Source organism: Limulus polyphemus, unplaced genomic scaffold, assembly GCF_000517525.1.
Source record: "Limulus polyphemus unplaced genomic scaffold, Limulus_polyphemus-2.1.2 Scaffold5037, whole genome shotgun sequence".
In the NCBI taxonomy this organism is placed as follows: Eukaryota; Metazoa; Arthropoda; class Merostomata; order Xiphosura; family Limulidae; genus Limulus; species Limulus polyphemus.
Genome location: NW_013670647.1, coordinates 57,655 through 73,678, shown reverse-complemented (window position 1 = coordinate 73,678; position 16,024 = coordinate 57,655). Strand labels below are relative to the sequence as shown.

The 16,024-nt window shown below is 32.0% G+C and overlaps 1 protein-coding gene across 1 annotated transcript; it reads left to right on the top strand.

Moving 5' to 3' along the window:
- The first annotated feature begins 304 nt into the window (after window positions 1-304).
- LOC111089025 lies at window positions 305-7,831 on the top strand. Its single transcript, XM_022400644.1, has 4 exons — window positions 305-644; window positions 2,540-2,643; window positions 3,966-4,257; window positions 5,610-7,831. The coding sequence occupies exons 1-4, from the start codon at window positions 527-529 to the stop codon at window positions 6,743-6,745; spliced, it is 1,650 nt and encodes a 549-aa protein (XP_022256352.1). The 5' UTR covers window positions 305-526; the 3' UTR covers window positions 6,746-7,831.
- Window positions 7,832-16,024: the final 8,193 nt, after the last annotated feature.

The following is a 16,024-nucleotide window of genomic DNA, read 5'->3' as shown; positions in this document are numbered from 1 at the left end:
ATGTATTTGATAATCATTGATGTAAGAAAAATGGAGTAACTTGTTTAAGTGAATTTTTAGTACTAAAATGCATCAAAATGCAGGATTTTGGGTGCCGGACCCCCCCTTACTTGGCTTCGATTATTTTCAGGATTTTTAGGAAAGGAACACTTTCATCTCTGAGCCCAACAACTACATTATATATATATGTATATATATTTATACTATTAAGAAATATAAGTAAAAGCCATTTATTTCAACAATTATATAATATATAATATTATTTTTAAAATCTGACACTATGCCTGATGTGAATTGAAGAGGAATGTCCGATCCAATCCTGGTGCATCTGGTTCAGACTGGAATTGACCTCCTGCTTACAGTCCGACACACCCCAGCCACTCTGCACATGTTACACTTCCATTTTCGTTTTGGATGTATCTTCTTTCCTCCCTTTCCATGACACACCAAATATTTGTTTCACATGGGCAAAGAGTATTCCTGATTCAGATGTGGTGCAGTCTTCCACAACTGTGTTTCTCGTTCAATGACAACACACTCCGTGGGGACACTTCAGATTCTTTTAAGGAGTGCTCATTTAAGTGAATTTACACCAGTCCCTCCACCTGACCAATGTGTGGTTCTAGCTGTAACTGTGAGAGGAGGTAAGTGAATGTATTGGAAGTTAATATTTTTCTACGTTGAAAATATATTTCCAATGGATACTTACTTACACTACCCACCTGTCCTCCCCACTTCTGGTGTTGATATTTTTTTCATGCCTAATCTCAAAGTGAGGATTGGGTTCAACTTCATAGAGCTGCTAATAGAAGGGTGTGTCACACTCCTGTTGGTGGATGATTGTTGCATGCTCATTTGTATGCTGTGATGCAGCTAAGCTATGTGGTATACATATGGAGTTAGGTGGGAGTTTTAAGGTTGGTGTCGAGCAAAAAATTGCACAATAGAGGGTAGTCAAATCGAGGATAGCTGTAACTGTGATAAGAGGTAAGTATCTATCATAAATATATTTTCAGTGTAGGAAAATTCTAATTTTGCAGGCACTTCTCTGAGTCTTCACAATGCAAGACCCCCCCATCTCATCTTAAGAGTGGAGTATGGGAGACCCTCCACTTACCAGTTCCTAGCCGTTAGGGTAGTAGACCATAAGAATCCTCACTGTTTAGATGTAACACAATACAGTGTGAAGTGGGACAGTGGATCACCCTTTAAATCATAACATGTATCTCTTGTGTCAGTGTTTCTCAACCTGGGTGCCTCGAAATGTTAGAAAAATATTATCTCTATGGCCACCACCCTCTGGCTATGCCACTGTTAACTAGGCTATATATAAAATGTTAGGAGTACCATGGAAAGTATAGACTGTGTAGGGGTGTGTTGAGCAAAAAAAGGTTGAGAAACAGTGCCTGGTGCCCTCCTCCTCCTCCTGCAGCCAAAACCTGTTCAGTTGAGTCGAGGTGAGCACACACTGCTCTATTCCTGCAGCTAGAAGCTGTTCAGTAGAGTTGAGGTGAGCACACAAGGTATGGCCTGAATGAGCCTCAACCACACTCCACATGTTGGCTTTCTGACAACTTGTGTGTAAGTGTTCTGATGGCTATGTTCTCATTCTGCCCATCTCTGCAACATATAGGACTCATTTGGCTCTTTCCCATACATTCTGTGTGAAGAGTATACTCTGGTTGGAACAAGATGCAGTCTCCCCTACGAAGCCCTTGCTATTGGGTGTCACACTCCATGGGCTTTTCTTTGGATGCTTTCTTTAGGGAACTCATCTAGTTAACATTTTTCACCGACTCCTCCACCAATTCAACGTGGTATTTTAGCTGTGATAGGTGAGTTATGATCTTGGAACTTAATAATTTCCTAATCTAAAAATATATTTCCAAAAGGTACTCACTTTTACACACATTGCTCATTTTTGTTTTGCTTCATCAAAGAATTAAGTTATCATGTACACAAAAAAGCCATCTTCCTCAGGTGTCTGCCTAAGATATTTGCATGCCACTAGCCTTGGGGTAACTCCCACCTAGTTTCACGTGTTTTAATGTGAACTGCGCTGGTCCATGATAACACACTTGGAGGTGAGTATCTATCAGAAATACATTTTCAAATTAAGAAAATATTAACTTCCTCTTTAAAGTAAAATCAAAGTGAACTCATCTAAATAATTGGTGTGAGCCATTTGGGACACAATTGTAAACATGTTTAAAAGGCCATGTCATATTGACTATCATAAGATAGAGCCGGAAAGAAATTATATTGATTCTAGATAATTTATCTGGATGTTTTGTGAATGTCTTCTTTTTTTTTCTCTATTGGAGTCAATTCTGCTAGATTTATTGATGTTGTTTAAAGGTGTTAAGAGTAAAATTTAGTCGTACATTTGAGAAGAAGTGACTGGAGTTTTTGGATAATAAAGAATTATTTGAATAATACAAAATAATATAGAATATAAAGTTTTAATCTTCAAATTCCAGTTGAAATGTTATTTTAAGTTTAAACAATTTATACACATGATAATCTTTTCTAATTCCAGGAGAGAGACCCTACTCTTGCACTGAAGATGGTTGTCAAAAATCCTTTGCCACTCAGTATAGTTTAAAAACTCATATGCACAGGCATGACAAGACAGTTGAAGAGGTAAGACTGATCTCTCTTTATAAGGGATTGGTCATTTTGACTAACCTTGTAACTACCATGTAATCACAATGAAAGTATACGTACTATAACTTTTAATGTTGTTAGTATATCTTCACAAAATTTGTCAAACTTTTGTGCACCAAAAATCAAACTTTTTAATTAACTGTTTTTCACTGTTAATATATGGAGTTACAGGGTGACTTGGACTAGTCTGAATGCAAGATGATTTTCATGTTAAGATTAAAGATAGCACACACACACACACACACTATAACTGTTATAATTCAATCAGCTTTCTAACTAAAGTAGAAGTGCCTTAAAATAATTCCATTATCTGTTTGATCTGAGCCTTGGCAATAATGCCAAAAGCAACTTTGAATCTGTAAGCTAAATAACTAAACATCTGAACTGAGAACAAGATAGCATTAAATATGATTTGGTAAATTAAAACATTGTCTTTCTATTGGTTATAAATGATATAATAGCAAACATCAGAGAGAATTATTGGTAACTTATGAAAGAAAAAGTGTTGCAAGTGGGTTTGACTTTCTGGTTTGTACCTCCATAAATAGAGAAGATTGAAGACTATAAAAATTAGTCTATGCCTTAGTAATAACTATGTGATGAGTAATTTACATTAAACTGTGAACATCATAGAGAGGTGATGAAAAATAGAGAAGCAAAGATTGAGAATTTATTTAAATATTTGCTTTTAAAGTTCAGAAACTAGAGCTTTATTATTTATTAACCATGTTTTAATACCATGTTTTTCATATATATTGATAATAAAGTAGTTTAATTAAATTTTGAAAGTAATTTTATAAAAAATCATGCCATGCTTTTATCTATCCATTTCGAGAGGATTAATCTGTTGTACTTTTACTTGAAATAGCTTAAGGTATAAGGTTTTTATTTTTGTATTTTCAATCACCAAATAAAACAAATGTTTTGTTGACCAATGGAAATTTGTAATGATGTAAGCTATACTAATATAAAAAGATAGGAGGGGAAAAATTATAGTATTATCTAATTTTTTTTTTATATATATAATATCTTTACAAAACAACATATTTAGAATTTTCAGTTTTTATAAACAAATTAACGATAGATAAAGTATTATAATTTTGAAGTGGGTAGTATTTATTTGTCATTACTCAAACCTGTATGAATGTTTATACTTACAAATAGACCTATATTGTAATGAATAAACTTAATAGTATGTGAATGTATTGACTGCTTTTAATTTTGTAATCATTGTTACGTTTTGTTAAGCCAGAATGTATATGATCTAATATTTGTTATGTCTTTTCTTCATATCACAGACTACCAGCCAAAGCTTAACCATTTACCCTAAAAGTTCAGAAAATTTAATTTCAAGTCCAGCTGCTGAACTTATTCCCATTGCAAATGACACTGCTTCCAGCCATATTATACTTTCCACAGTACCACCTAGTGGATTAACAATTCCAGTCAGCCAGCAGCCAGAGCCCCTTGTCAATTCTTCCATCATAAACTCTGCTGAAATTCTTCCAACACCCATCACATCAAGCAGTATCATAAACCTTCCTCTATCGAGTGTTAGATTTGAAGGAGTTTCTTCTGGAAATGTGACTGGTAAGACTAGTTATCATGTAAATAAATTTCTGTTATATTGAAAAGTACATTTCTTTACAACTTTATTTTCTTTAACTTTTGTTAAAATGGTGACAGTCAATTGCACAAGAAAAAAATGTTGTGTTTTGTTTTCATATTTCAAATTTTAAAATATTGTTTGATCTAATTTCCTCAAATTAAGATAGAGTTTTATCATTTTTATATAGATTCATTGAACTTTTCTTCTATATTTATATGTTTTACAGTTTTTTCATATTTAAAAAGTATTCCACCATTAATATAGGTTTAATATGAATAGTGAAGAAACATTGAATTTTTAGTATGTTATAGATGTGTGTAACATTTTGGTTTTATTTTATTACAAGTTACAGCTTTTACAGTAAGTAAGATTTGTATTTAAAACATTTCTATTTACTGTAAAAGCTGTAACTTGTAATAAGATATACTTAATCAGTAAGTAAACTCAAAACAAAACTAGTAATTTTAGTTTTATGTTTGTTGTGAATGTTGTTATGGAAGATTTACTTTTTTTTCTGGATTCCTGATTTATTTTTATCACATTGGTTATATGTTGCTACTTTTTGTTTTTAACATCTGTGTCTATTAAAACTTATTTATATTCTGCATTTTCAAGAGATGATTTTGCTTTTCTCTTATAAACTCCTCATGGTTAAAACTCAAGTGTTCTGTTTAGCTCACTTTCTGAGTATTATCTTTAGCTTTTTTTTTTTATAACTTTTTTTGTGGGTGCTTTATATGACTTACTTCTTGGATTCTTATAAATTTAACTGTTTATTTGGATGACATCTCTGACTAATATGTTTTTCTGAATGCCCTGTTTAACTTTTTTGTACTTTTTTTACCTTATTTCTCTAGATTGGTAAATCATAATGTTCCTTAAGTTTTTAATGTTTTTTTTGTTTTTTCAAATTAAAAATGTCAATTTAAAAGTTTTCACTGTACAGGAAAGGTTAAATGGATGAATAAAATCAAAAAGTAATTGTATAATGTGAGCTTTTCCAAACTTAAAACTTCATTGTTCAGATTTTAAGGAAAATATAGTTTGAATTACTGTTTCTTAATAAGTATGTTAATAACAGTAGTAGTATATTTTCCCCCATTTTTTTTTCATACCAGCTACATAATCCTTACAAATATGAGTTTATTTTTTTTACATCCAAGTTTTCAGCACAAGGAAAGTGTATTTGTGTCATACAGATTACTTTCTAGGTTCATAATATAATGTAACTTTAGAAAATAATCCCACTTGTTTGAAACAAAAAAGTGTTGGTTGTTGTTTAAGTTTAAACTTTTATATTTTTTAAAAGTTCAGTCCCAATGTTATTTTTCAGCTTATGCAGTTATCCCCATGGGAAGCTTGGAGCTAGCTGCTTCAAACTCTAGTTTAACAACAGAATTTCCTGTCAGCAACTTGTTAGTACCAGAAAACTCAAGTATCAAATCTCTCCAGCTAACATATCCATCAGGACTTCAGGTCTTTGCTCCGTCCACTAGTGTGCCAGCAACCAATTCCAGCCAGGATGATGATGATGAGTCTCCTCCCACAAATGCAGAGTTTCAAGGGAATTCTTCTGCAGTACTTGAAGTTGTAAATGTCCAGCTTCAGACTGAATTGGATGAAGAAAACTCTGAAACCACTGTGGACATCATGTCAGCAGCTCAGGCAGAAATATGTAATTGTGAACCAAATAAGTGTAGAAGGGAAGAGCATGGTTGCTGCTCTAGTTGTCCAGGAAATGCAGATATCTGTGGTGAAGAAGAGAAACAAGACTTCACAGGATCAGCTGTTGTGGACCAGGAAAATGTCACAGGACCAATAGTGGCCTTAGGATGTTGTCCAGAAAATGCAGACGTTTGTGGTGAGGAACAAACAGAGAGTTTTGCAGGATCAAATGAAGTTGCAAGTCAGGAAGATGTGACCAGATCTACAGTAGCCTTAACATATGATGTTCCAGAAGTGAAGCAATCTTCCTGCCAAACATGTGACATCAGAGGAGCTTGTTCAGCTTCTAGAAATGTGACGTACCAGGATGTGGGTGTCAACACTGATCCACCAATAGATGCTTTTGAGCCTGTGTCAGTAGGGTCAGAATTTATTTCTAACCTTTCGGAAATCTCTGTACCTGTATCTGAAGAAGTTTTTGATGGTAATCTTGGCATAGAAGCAGAGAAAGTAAGAGATCAAGACATTGTTGTTTTAGAGCAGGACTCTCCCAGCTCACAAGAATACCCTAGCTTCATTGGTAACTTCCCAGATGTGACTGAAAACTGTAGATTTGAAACTATGCCAACCACTGAAACAGTCATTCCCGCTCTGAATATGAACTCCTCTGTTCCACTGTATAATGGTTCTTCAGTCAGTACAGTCAACTCGGAAATGGTATTAGTAGACTACCAATCAGGGCAACAAAAAGATTATATCACAATGGAGTTTGACTCTAATTTGTTGAATGAACTTCAGAGATGATGGAAAACCAAATAATATTGTAATCAAAGTAAGGACAGTGTCATACCAAAATTAATACTACAGAAATCTGTATAGATATATATATATGTATATGTGTGTGTGTGTGTTTATGTGTGCACATCGTGTTCTTACAATTGTGCAACACAATCTTATTGTTTAGTTTTATTCATGTGCTTGACCAAATTCTTGTTGTTTAATATCAAAGTAATCAATTACATTTGTGATATCTTGTTCCATTTATTAACTTCTTGAGTCATAAGCAAATGAGAAGTTTTGGTTTCAGGTAGTAGGTATGTTAAGAACCATGATGTTCTGCTACCTTGATAATCTAGTATTAAATTATCTTGTGTGTCAGGGTTTCATTCTTTAAAAGAAAAAAGCTGTTTCCTCACAGTTATATGTTAAAAAGTTGCACTTCATACATGATCATGTTTCTGTCAGACTTATGGTGTTTTACATGGTTATGTACAGAACTTGTGTTCTTCACTGGTGCAATCTGTGTGTTAAGTGTTTAATATATGTATAAGTGATAAGAACAAATGGTTTCTTGAATGTATAGTTTTTATTTACTCCAATTTAGTGAGTGTTCATAATCAGGCAGTAAGCTTAGGTGCTAACACCATTAAAATAACTGATTTTCATTTTAGCCCACATCAGCCACTGTAATATTACTTTAGAAAGATATGAAAGGGCTGTCCTGGTCCCCAAATTTGTGAGTTTGTGTAATGTTTTTTATGTTTAATTGAATCAAGTTATATTAATGATTTATATGACAGAAACAATGAAACAAGTTATTTATTTAATCAGTACATTTTATATCAACTGTTGTGCCAAAATATAGGGTTTATTCATGTAAAGTAAATTGTACTTTACCTGGAATGTAGCTACAAAACCAGAAATATTTATAATATTGTTAAAAGCTTAGTCTGAACAACAATTGGTAATAACGTGCTGTATGAAAGTGCATGATAACTGGAAGATAACTTACATCTTATCATATTGTTGACAGACTGTATTTGATCTTTAAACCCAGTGAAAAGCTGTTGTCCAGACAATTGTTGATAATAAATTAGTTATTTTTCAGAATTTTATCTCTGTTGTTCTTTTCCTTATATATTATATTAGTGAAATCAAGCATTTATTAATGGAGTTTTTAATTAAAGTTTTAAGATTCAGTACACTGCTCCACAGAGCTTGACTTTTGTTGAGTTCAAAATTTGCACATATGTGCTCAACAGAAACAATTTGTGTACTCCAATAATCATTATAATTGATTAAGAAACAACAACTTACTCTTTTACTTTGTCTTCTAGAAATATAGCCATATCACTGCTTTTACCATGTATGCTTTATTCTGGGTTTGTAATTTTCACCATTCTTGCATTATTCTACATTCATTGATTTTTACCATCCCTTGCTTTAGTCTATATTTATTGCTTTTAATGTCTTTTCATTGTTCATTTCTTTTCACATTCATGCATTAGTCTGTTCATGATTTTACAATTCAAGCATTATTGTACACTTATTATTTGAATTAATTGCTTTTAACTAACTACAAGGTTGTTTTATTGACAAAAGTTAACAATTATGTTAATTTTTTAAACTGTTTCAAAAGCATCTCAGATAAACAATTTATTATGCAAAAATTTATTCTTTGTAAATTTATTTTTACAACTACTTATATTTGATTAGTGGGATTTCTGGAGCCAGGTAAAATTTAAGTTTAGAATATAGAAAAATAAAAACTTTGCCTAACTGTTACACCATGGTTAATTTTAAAGGTATAGTCCCTGTATCAGACAAAAAAATGTTAATGTTATTGATGCTAAAAAATAAACATGAGCAGAAAGACATGTACATTATTAACTATGAACAATCAAAGAAGTTGCTTAACAAAATAACATCATCTGGGGTTTGAAACAACCACCTACATGAATAATATTAATGACATCAAAGCGTTTGCAAAAACTACAGAAGTTTAATTCAAAAGAAATAGAAATAGGAAAAATATTGATGTAATATCGGAAAGAAGTATTACCTGTATCTTATCTATTTGTACATGTAAACTACTATTCTAAAGCTTATATATATAAATATGTATATAATTATTTTAATATTTGCTAGATGCTTTTTTTTCTCTGCATGTAGATGTATTTTGGGTAAGAAGTGGAATGATAGTTTTTCATTCTCATAATTTTATTTTTAAATTGATCATTGTCAGCTTCATATTTTGTATTTAGGTATAGTTACTTTTTGAAACATGTTTGTATTTTCTGAGCTTTATTAGGAGAATAGAATAAACATATATTTTTGTGTATTTATTATTAAAGGTTTACCTAGCCATGCGCTAAACTAAAGCATTGCTGAGTTTGTTCAAAGAGGAGCCTGAGTCTGTTACTTGTTATTCAAGACATTTTAATGTTTGAATACATTGAGTCTAATAATGTACTGAGGCTTTTCTAATTTTATTCTTACAAAAGCCAAAGATCTGTATATATATATACATACATATGTTTTCATGGTTTATTTTGGAAACTTTACTAATTCATAGATTCTCAATGCATAAGATTATCAAAATTATTACTTCTTTTCTATGATAAATATAAGAAAATAAACATCAATTCTACTGAGAAGCAAAAACAGTAAACATTTTTTAGCTTTTATGTTTGTTATGACTTTTGGTTGCTCTCCTAAAAATGTAACTTAAAACCCTGAAAGGAATGTGTGTGTGTATTTTTAAGAAGCTGGGATCTATCATTTACTAATGTTATCTATACAAAATATTAATACATTTGCTGCTGTAAAAAAGATGCAAATTAAAAAAATCCCACCAAATATCAATTGCCATATGGTAGTGTGTTTTGAAGAAATAGTAAGAGTTGTATATAAAACTTTCCGTTAATGAGTAGCATATAACATTTTTAAAAAATTGCATTATTTGTAATAACGGGATGGCTACTTAATTTAGTTATACAGGATGTACACAAATGAACGGTGGGGTTTTGTAAGCAGATTGGTAAAAAACAGATACTCACTGTGCATTGAATTTTTGTTTATTTGATTCACTAACTTCAAACGTTTTTGTAAATGCAGTTTTATCCATTTCAAAAGGTTTGTAAAACAGTATTACACAACTTCAGCGTGTGCACAATTAACAGCATGGCACACATCATATTGATAATCAATTTCTGTCCATACTTGGTCAAGAATCTCGAGCATAACACTTTCAATTGCTCTAGTGATGCTTTGTCATAAGTGAGCCAAATCAGCAATCTTTTTGCCATACAAAATGTTCTTCATATGGCCCCACAGAAAGAAATTTAGAGGCATGAGGTCGGGACTCCTTGGAGACCCTGCAATTGGCCTGTTTCTTCCAATCCATTGGTTGGAGAATCTGGCATTCAAAGCCCTGCAAACAGTCTTGAACCACCTCGTATGTTGTTTTCATGTGGCAGATCTTTGTTGAACTCTCTTCTAAATTGTCGTTGGACCAACTTCACCGACTTCAACTCAGATAACCACAGAATGCATGTTGCCTTTTCTTGAATGGTACTCATTAGAACAGAGCCCTGCAACATGAAACACTACTTTTAACAAAACTATATGGGCATATAAATAAGTGGATATGCGTATAATGCTGGGTATTGTAGTAGCGACAAAAATTTCAATGTTGCAATATCTCACCATTCATTTATGTACACCCTGTATTTATTGCTGAGCAGATTCTGTGTTAAGTTTGAACTACACATAGTTTTATTTCTATATTATTAGCCAATACCAAATTTGTTATGTTCACTTGTTTTTTATTCCTTATTGGTAGATCTATGCTTACATAATAAATTCTTTTTAGTGAAAGCTGTTTATTTTTGCCTTGCATGGCCTGATGGTTATATTGCTTGACTCACAACCTGTGAGTCATAGGATTGAAATCTTGTACCAAGGTTGCTCACTCTTTCAACTGTTGAGGTGTTACGGTTTGATAGTCAATCCTACAATTCATTGATAAAGAATAGTCCAAGAGTTGGTGGCAGGTAATGCCAACTGATTCCCTTCCTTGTGGTCAGTAGTTAAAAATTATGGGTTGCAGCGGATAACCTCAGTGACTTTACCATTAACAAGGTTCTTGTAGGGTGGTAAGTGCCTTTTTGTAAAATCCTGTTAAAGTATCTTTAATGTTTCATTTACTTTTCAGGTTTAAATAGTAAAGTGAAGAATATTGTAACAAGCCTTTTCTGTGTACTTTAGCATTTTAATTTCAAATGTTGAGAGATTATTTGTGTAATATAGTGTTAGTGTGCATTAATAAACATGACATATTCCAAATATGTAACATTTGACAAAAAAAATGATTTAAAAACTCAGAATTGAGAAGAGGAATTGAACCCTGTGCTTTCAATTTCATAATTGTCTTGTTTTATGATTTTAATATTTTTGTATATGCATAGTGTAGTATTGGCCAATAAAATTCAGTTTACTATTTCTCTCTTTAGGGAAAAAAAAAACAAAAAAAAACATTAAACACTAAACTGTAAATTGTAGCTGTGAGGCAGCTAGTTTATGAACTGTCATGAAGATTATTATACCAGCATATTTTTGATATTATATAAATATAAAAATATTTTTTTCAGTACTGATGTCTGTATTTTTGTTTTGAAAGTTTTGTTAATACACATTAGTAGTTAATGACTTAAGTAACAAAAAATGTGCAGCTTTTTTTTACTACTCAAGAGAAGTTACTGTTAAAACTATATAAGTTCAATATATATGTATAAGTTCCTGGTATTAAATGTTAAGCAATATGTTTAGTTCATCAGTTAAGCCAATGAATAATCACAAATAAGAAATTTGATAACCTTTGCTATCCCAGAAGGTAGATCTTCCTTCTTCATGGTTGAATTACTGGGTTTCTTATTTTGTAATTAATTAAATTTTTAATCCTGTGTAATGTTCAAGTATCTTGAACACTGTGAATGTTTACTGAGAAAAATTTTCAGAACAAAATGTATGTCAAGGCACTTTGAAAAGCATGGTTCTTCTTGATTTTAGTTTTAACGTTTACTGGGTTCGAATGGAACCATATATAGATTTTAGTACAGTTAAAGTCTGTAACAAGCTACTTTAAGATGTATGCTACATTCAAACTTTCCAGACCTGGCAATCCCTTTTCTGGCTAATTTCTGAACAATGGACAGATATTGCTTTAGCAGTAAATTTTTTAATCACATTAATGTCTTTTCTGTTCAGTGTAAAATACTGTGCACAGTAAAGTACAGTAGTGTCCAACAAATGTAATGTTTTTCTTTTTTCATTTCAGATAAGTTTGCAGCTTATCAAGATATAATAATAAATACTGTATTTATTATTTTATTTTTTACTGTGCAACAAAATATTTTCCCATGCATATTACCTTCCTCTTGATGTAGAATACACTATACAGTATTATGTACAATAAAATGCAGTATAGAAATGTAGTTTTCTTTTTTTTTTTTTAATTTTATGTATGACAATAATATGATCCCAAGATCTGGCAAGGCTCAGGTCCCAAGGTTGCCAGATTTGTGAGAGACAACTGTACTAATGTAATCAGTATTGTTTTTTTACATGTGGTATCTTTAGATAAAAATAGTGTGATATTTGCTGTTTATGCATATAGATAATCACAAATTTAAACACTGTGAGCTTTTTATACAAAGGATATAAAAACTTGTTTTTATCTGAATTTTTATACTTAAATATCTATCGAATGCATTAGCCTATATGAACAGAGGTTGAGTACATTATATTAAAACAAGCTTGAAGTCTTAACACATCATTACAATCCATGTCGTCACGTCCGCTCTAACTAACAACCATACATCTTGACAGGAGCCCTGCAGAATAGACTCCATTTCTAAAGGCTGTCACACCTCTCTGTACTATCAGTAATCCATATAGTATGCAAAGATAATAGTTTCCCACTACTCATTTTATTAGTCCAGCAACTTGACCAGTATCTCTTTGTATGGAATATAATGATTATACATTTCATTTTTCTATCGTGTAAGGAATGTAATGGTTGAATGGAAAATATGACTGGAAGCCTTGTCTTGGTGAACCCATACCATGTTTCCAGACAGAGATCTACCTTCCTTATGTTGCATAGTCTGCATGATAAGAAGGGCTTTTACCATTGCCCTTTTATCTTTGTGAATTCTCACTTTTCATTAGATGCTACACTTTACTTACCATGGCTGGGGTATAACTTGTTGCTGGTCTTTCTCTGATCCAACTGAATCCATATTCTTTTGTTTTCTAATACTATTAAATCCACAATCTGGACACATCTATATGATCTGAGTGCTTGAATATCTTGCTTCAAAAGGGGCTGATACATACCTTTCCCAACAACAATGAGTTTTTGGTGCATCAAACTACCAACAAAATGACAAGTGTCAAAATGTAGTTCTGATGCATTCTGTTTCACTGCAGCTTTATGTCAGCTGTGGTTATTATGTGGCTTGCAGATTTGCATATTAAAAATCATTTAATATAACATACTCAACACTCTGTAATCTTTGTTTTTTGTTTCAACACATGAATATGTTGACATATATATATCTTGTGATTTTAATGTTTATACATCTAGATTTTTTAGTGTGTTTATGTAATGTAGATTACTGTGTGTATGTACACAGCCTACCAGTAACTAGACCCCCCTCCCCAAGTATACAAGTCAACTACCTCAATGATGTCATTTGCAAATAATCCCCATGTATAAATACAGTAAAGCTTGCTAAAAACCACAAAATACAAACAGCTATACCACGAACAAAAGGACTCCAGGAATTAACCTAATTTGTATGAGGTACATAGTTGGTTGATAGGAGGGTGATGAAAATTTGTGAAAACTGCTAATTCACTTGAAGTACTACTGTCCACAGTGAATAGGGTGACAATACAATGCCAGTTGGAAACTAACAGTTTCTGCACAGTGCAGATGTCAAGAATCAACAGGTTGGAATTTGTCTATGAGGTGAAGTGTGTGAAGAATGGTCAGTATAGTTGCAGGACAGGTACAAATGTTCTCCAATACGATTATAAATTATCTTCATAGCATGAGCTAAAATGACAGAACAGTGAAACAGAATAGCCACTTCTAATATCAAACATTGATAGCAGTGGGCATCACAGATTCTATCACACACTCCTACCTTTTGGAACACTATTTTTTTCTGCAGTTCTCAGACAATAGACACACCTGGATTTAATGACTGCTGCTCAGTATGCCACAGTTCTTGAACAAGGCTTTCTGTCTGTCTACACCAGTGACCAGCTTACCAGACAAGGTATTATTTTAATGCAAAATGGGACTTCATCTCACACAGGCCAAATCACAAAATGAAGACTTGAAGTTCAGAACATTACCACACTCCCATGACAAGGCCAGTCACTGAGTATGAACCCTATATATGGTTCATCTTTGATAATTTCTTGCAAAATCATCTTAAACAATGAACTACTAGGGCTAGCTTCACCCAAGTTCTTTGGTAGGAGTGTGGTTCAGTCCCACAGGCCCAGATTTTATATCTTGTAAATATGATGTGTAACCATGTTTTTGCCTTAAATATTGCAATAGCAATGGCGATCTTGTACCCTTGTTTCATGCTTGTTTATTTAATAAAAATGTCATTCTTTCTGTAGTGGGTGTATATTTACATTTTTATATTTACAAAAGGATAACAGGGAAGATCAAACCAAATTGGCTTACTAAAATCATAAAAAAGAATATCAGGAATAAATGTTACACATTTAAGGGTTTTAAACTAACAGATAGGATAGAAGATTGACAAAACTATTGAAAAGCTAGGAATTTAGTTATGTGAAAAAGCTGGCTAATATTTAATGTTAAAACTAACAGCTGGAATATTTTTTAAATATGTTAAAGTTAAACAAAATTTTGAAAAGGGTGATTTGGCTCTTAAAACATGCTGACAGCAAGATTTTTACTTTGTTTTTCAATAGGGTGATAAGAGTGTCACAGAAATTACAGGCCAGTTAGTCTTATTTGTGTATTAGAAAAATTCTAGAAAGTCTGATAAAAGAAGCTTTACACAATTATTTAATGAAATACAAAAATCAGTATAAATTCACTAAAAAAATTCTTACAATACTGGTGTGTGAATTTTTTTGAATATATTACATGCTATCTGTATGTTGGAAAAGGTGTGGACTTGGTGTTTAAGAAGTTTTTGATAGGTGCCACACAAAAGATTAGCCAATAAAATTACAACAGTTGGGGTTGGGGAAAAGACTAAAATTGGATTGTAGGATGGTTGTTTGAGAGAATTTAAGTTATTATTAAGGAGTCCAGTCAAATAATGGAATACTACAGGGTTCAGTGCTTGAGATGTTGCTTTTACTTATTTATATTAATAGGGACATAATTAGTAAGTTAGGAATATTTGAGAATGACATTAAGCTCTAGGGTATATCTAGTTGTATTGAAGATGTTGAGGTAATACAGAATGAGTTAGAGCAACTGGTTGGTTGAAAAATACTTGGCAATTGATCTTTAGTAATAGTTGGTGTAAGATAATACATTTTAGTTATCTTAATTTTTAAGCAACTCAATAGTGTGACTGAAGAAAATGATCTTGACAGTGTGGTGGATAAGCTCTCAAACCATCAGGACTTTACTCTGTTGCTAGTTGAAAGCAATTTCACAGCATAAATCTATTGTACTGAGTTGATTGTGTGGTATTTTACATAGTGTTGATAAAATATTGAGATATTACAATAACTCAAAATCTAGATGTGATAGACAAATTCTGACTACATTTTTGAAATATGCACCATCAAATTACCCCAAATCACTTGAGTTTTCTCCAGTAGCAAATTTTTTGTTGTCCAGTGTTATCAGGCATAATCATATGGTTTAAAGGTGTATCACTTTTATTAACTGAATGCCACAAGATATATCAGTAAACCAATTAATAAACAAGAAGTTGATGTATAACTTTTGATTATATCCTGAATGATGTAACTTAATAATCATATACTATGGAAATGGGTACATGTAAGATTGTAATTTTATCATTGTGGAAGGAAAAATGAAAGGTATGCAGATAGATTATTTTTTACAAAACTATTCATGATAATACAAAATTAATTTCACTAACTACTTATTGAATACACAGGGATCAAAATTATTTAAAAAAGATTAAATATATATTAATTTAAATTTGCACATATATGTACATTAAATCTTAAATGTATATACTTTATGCTTGGACTTTGAAC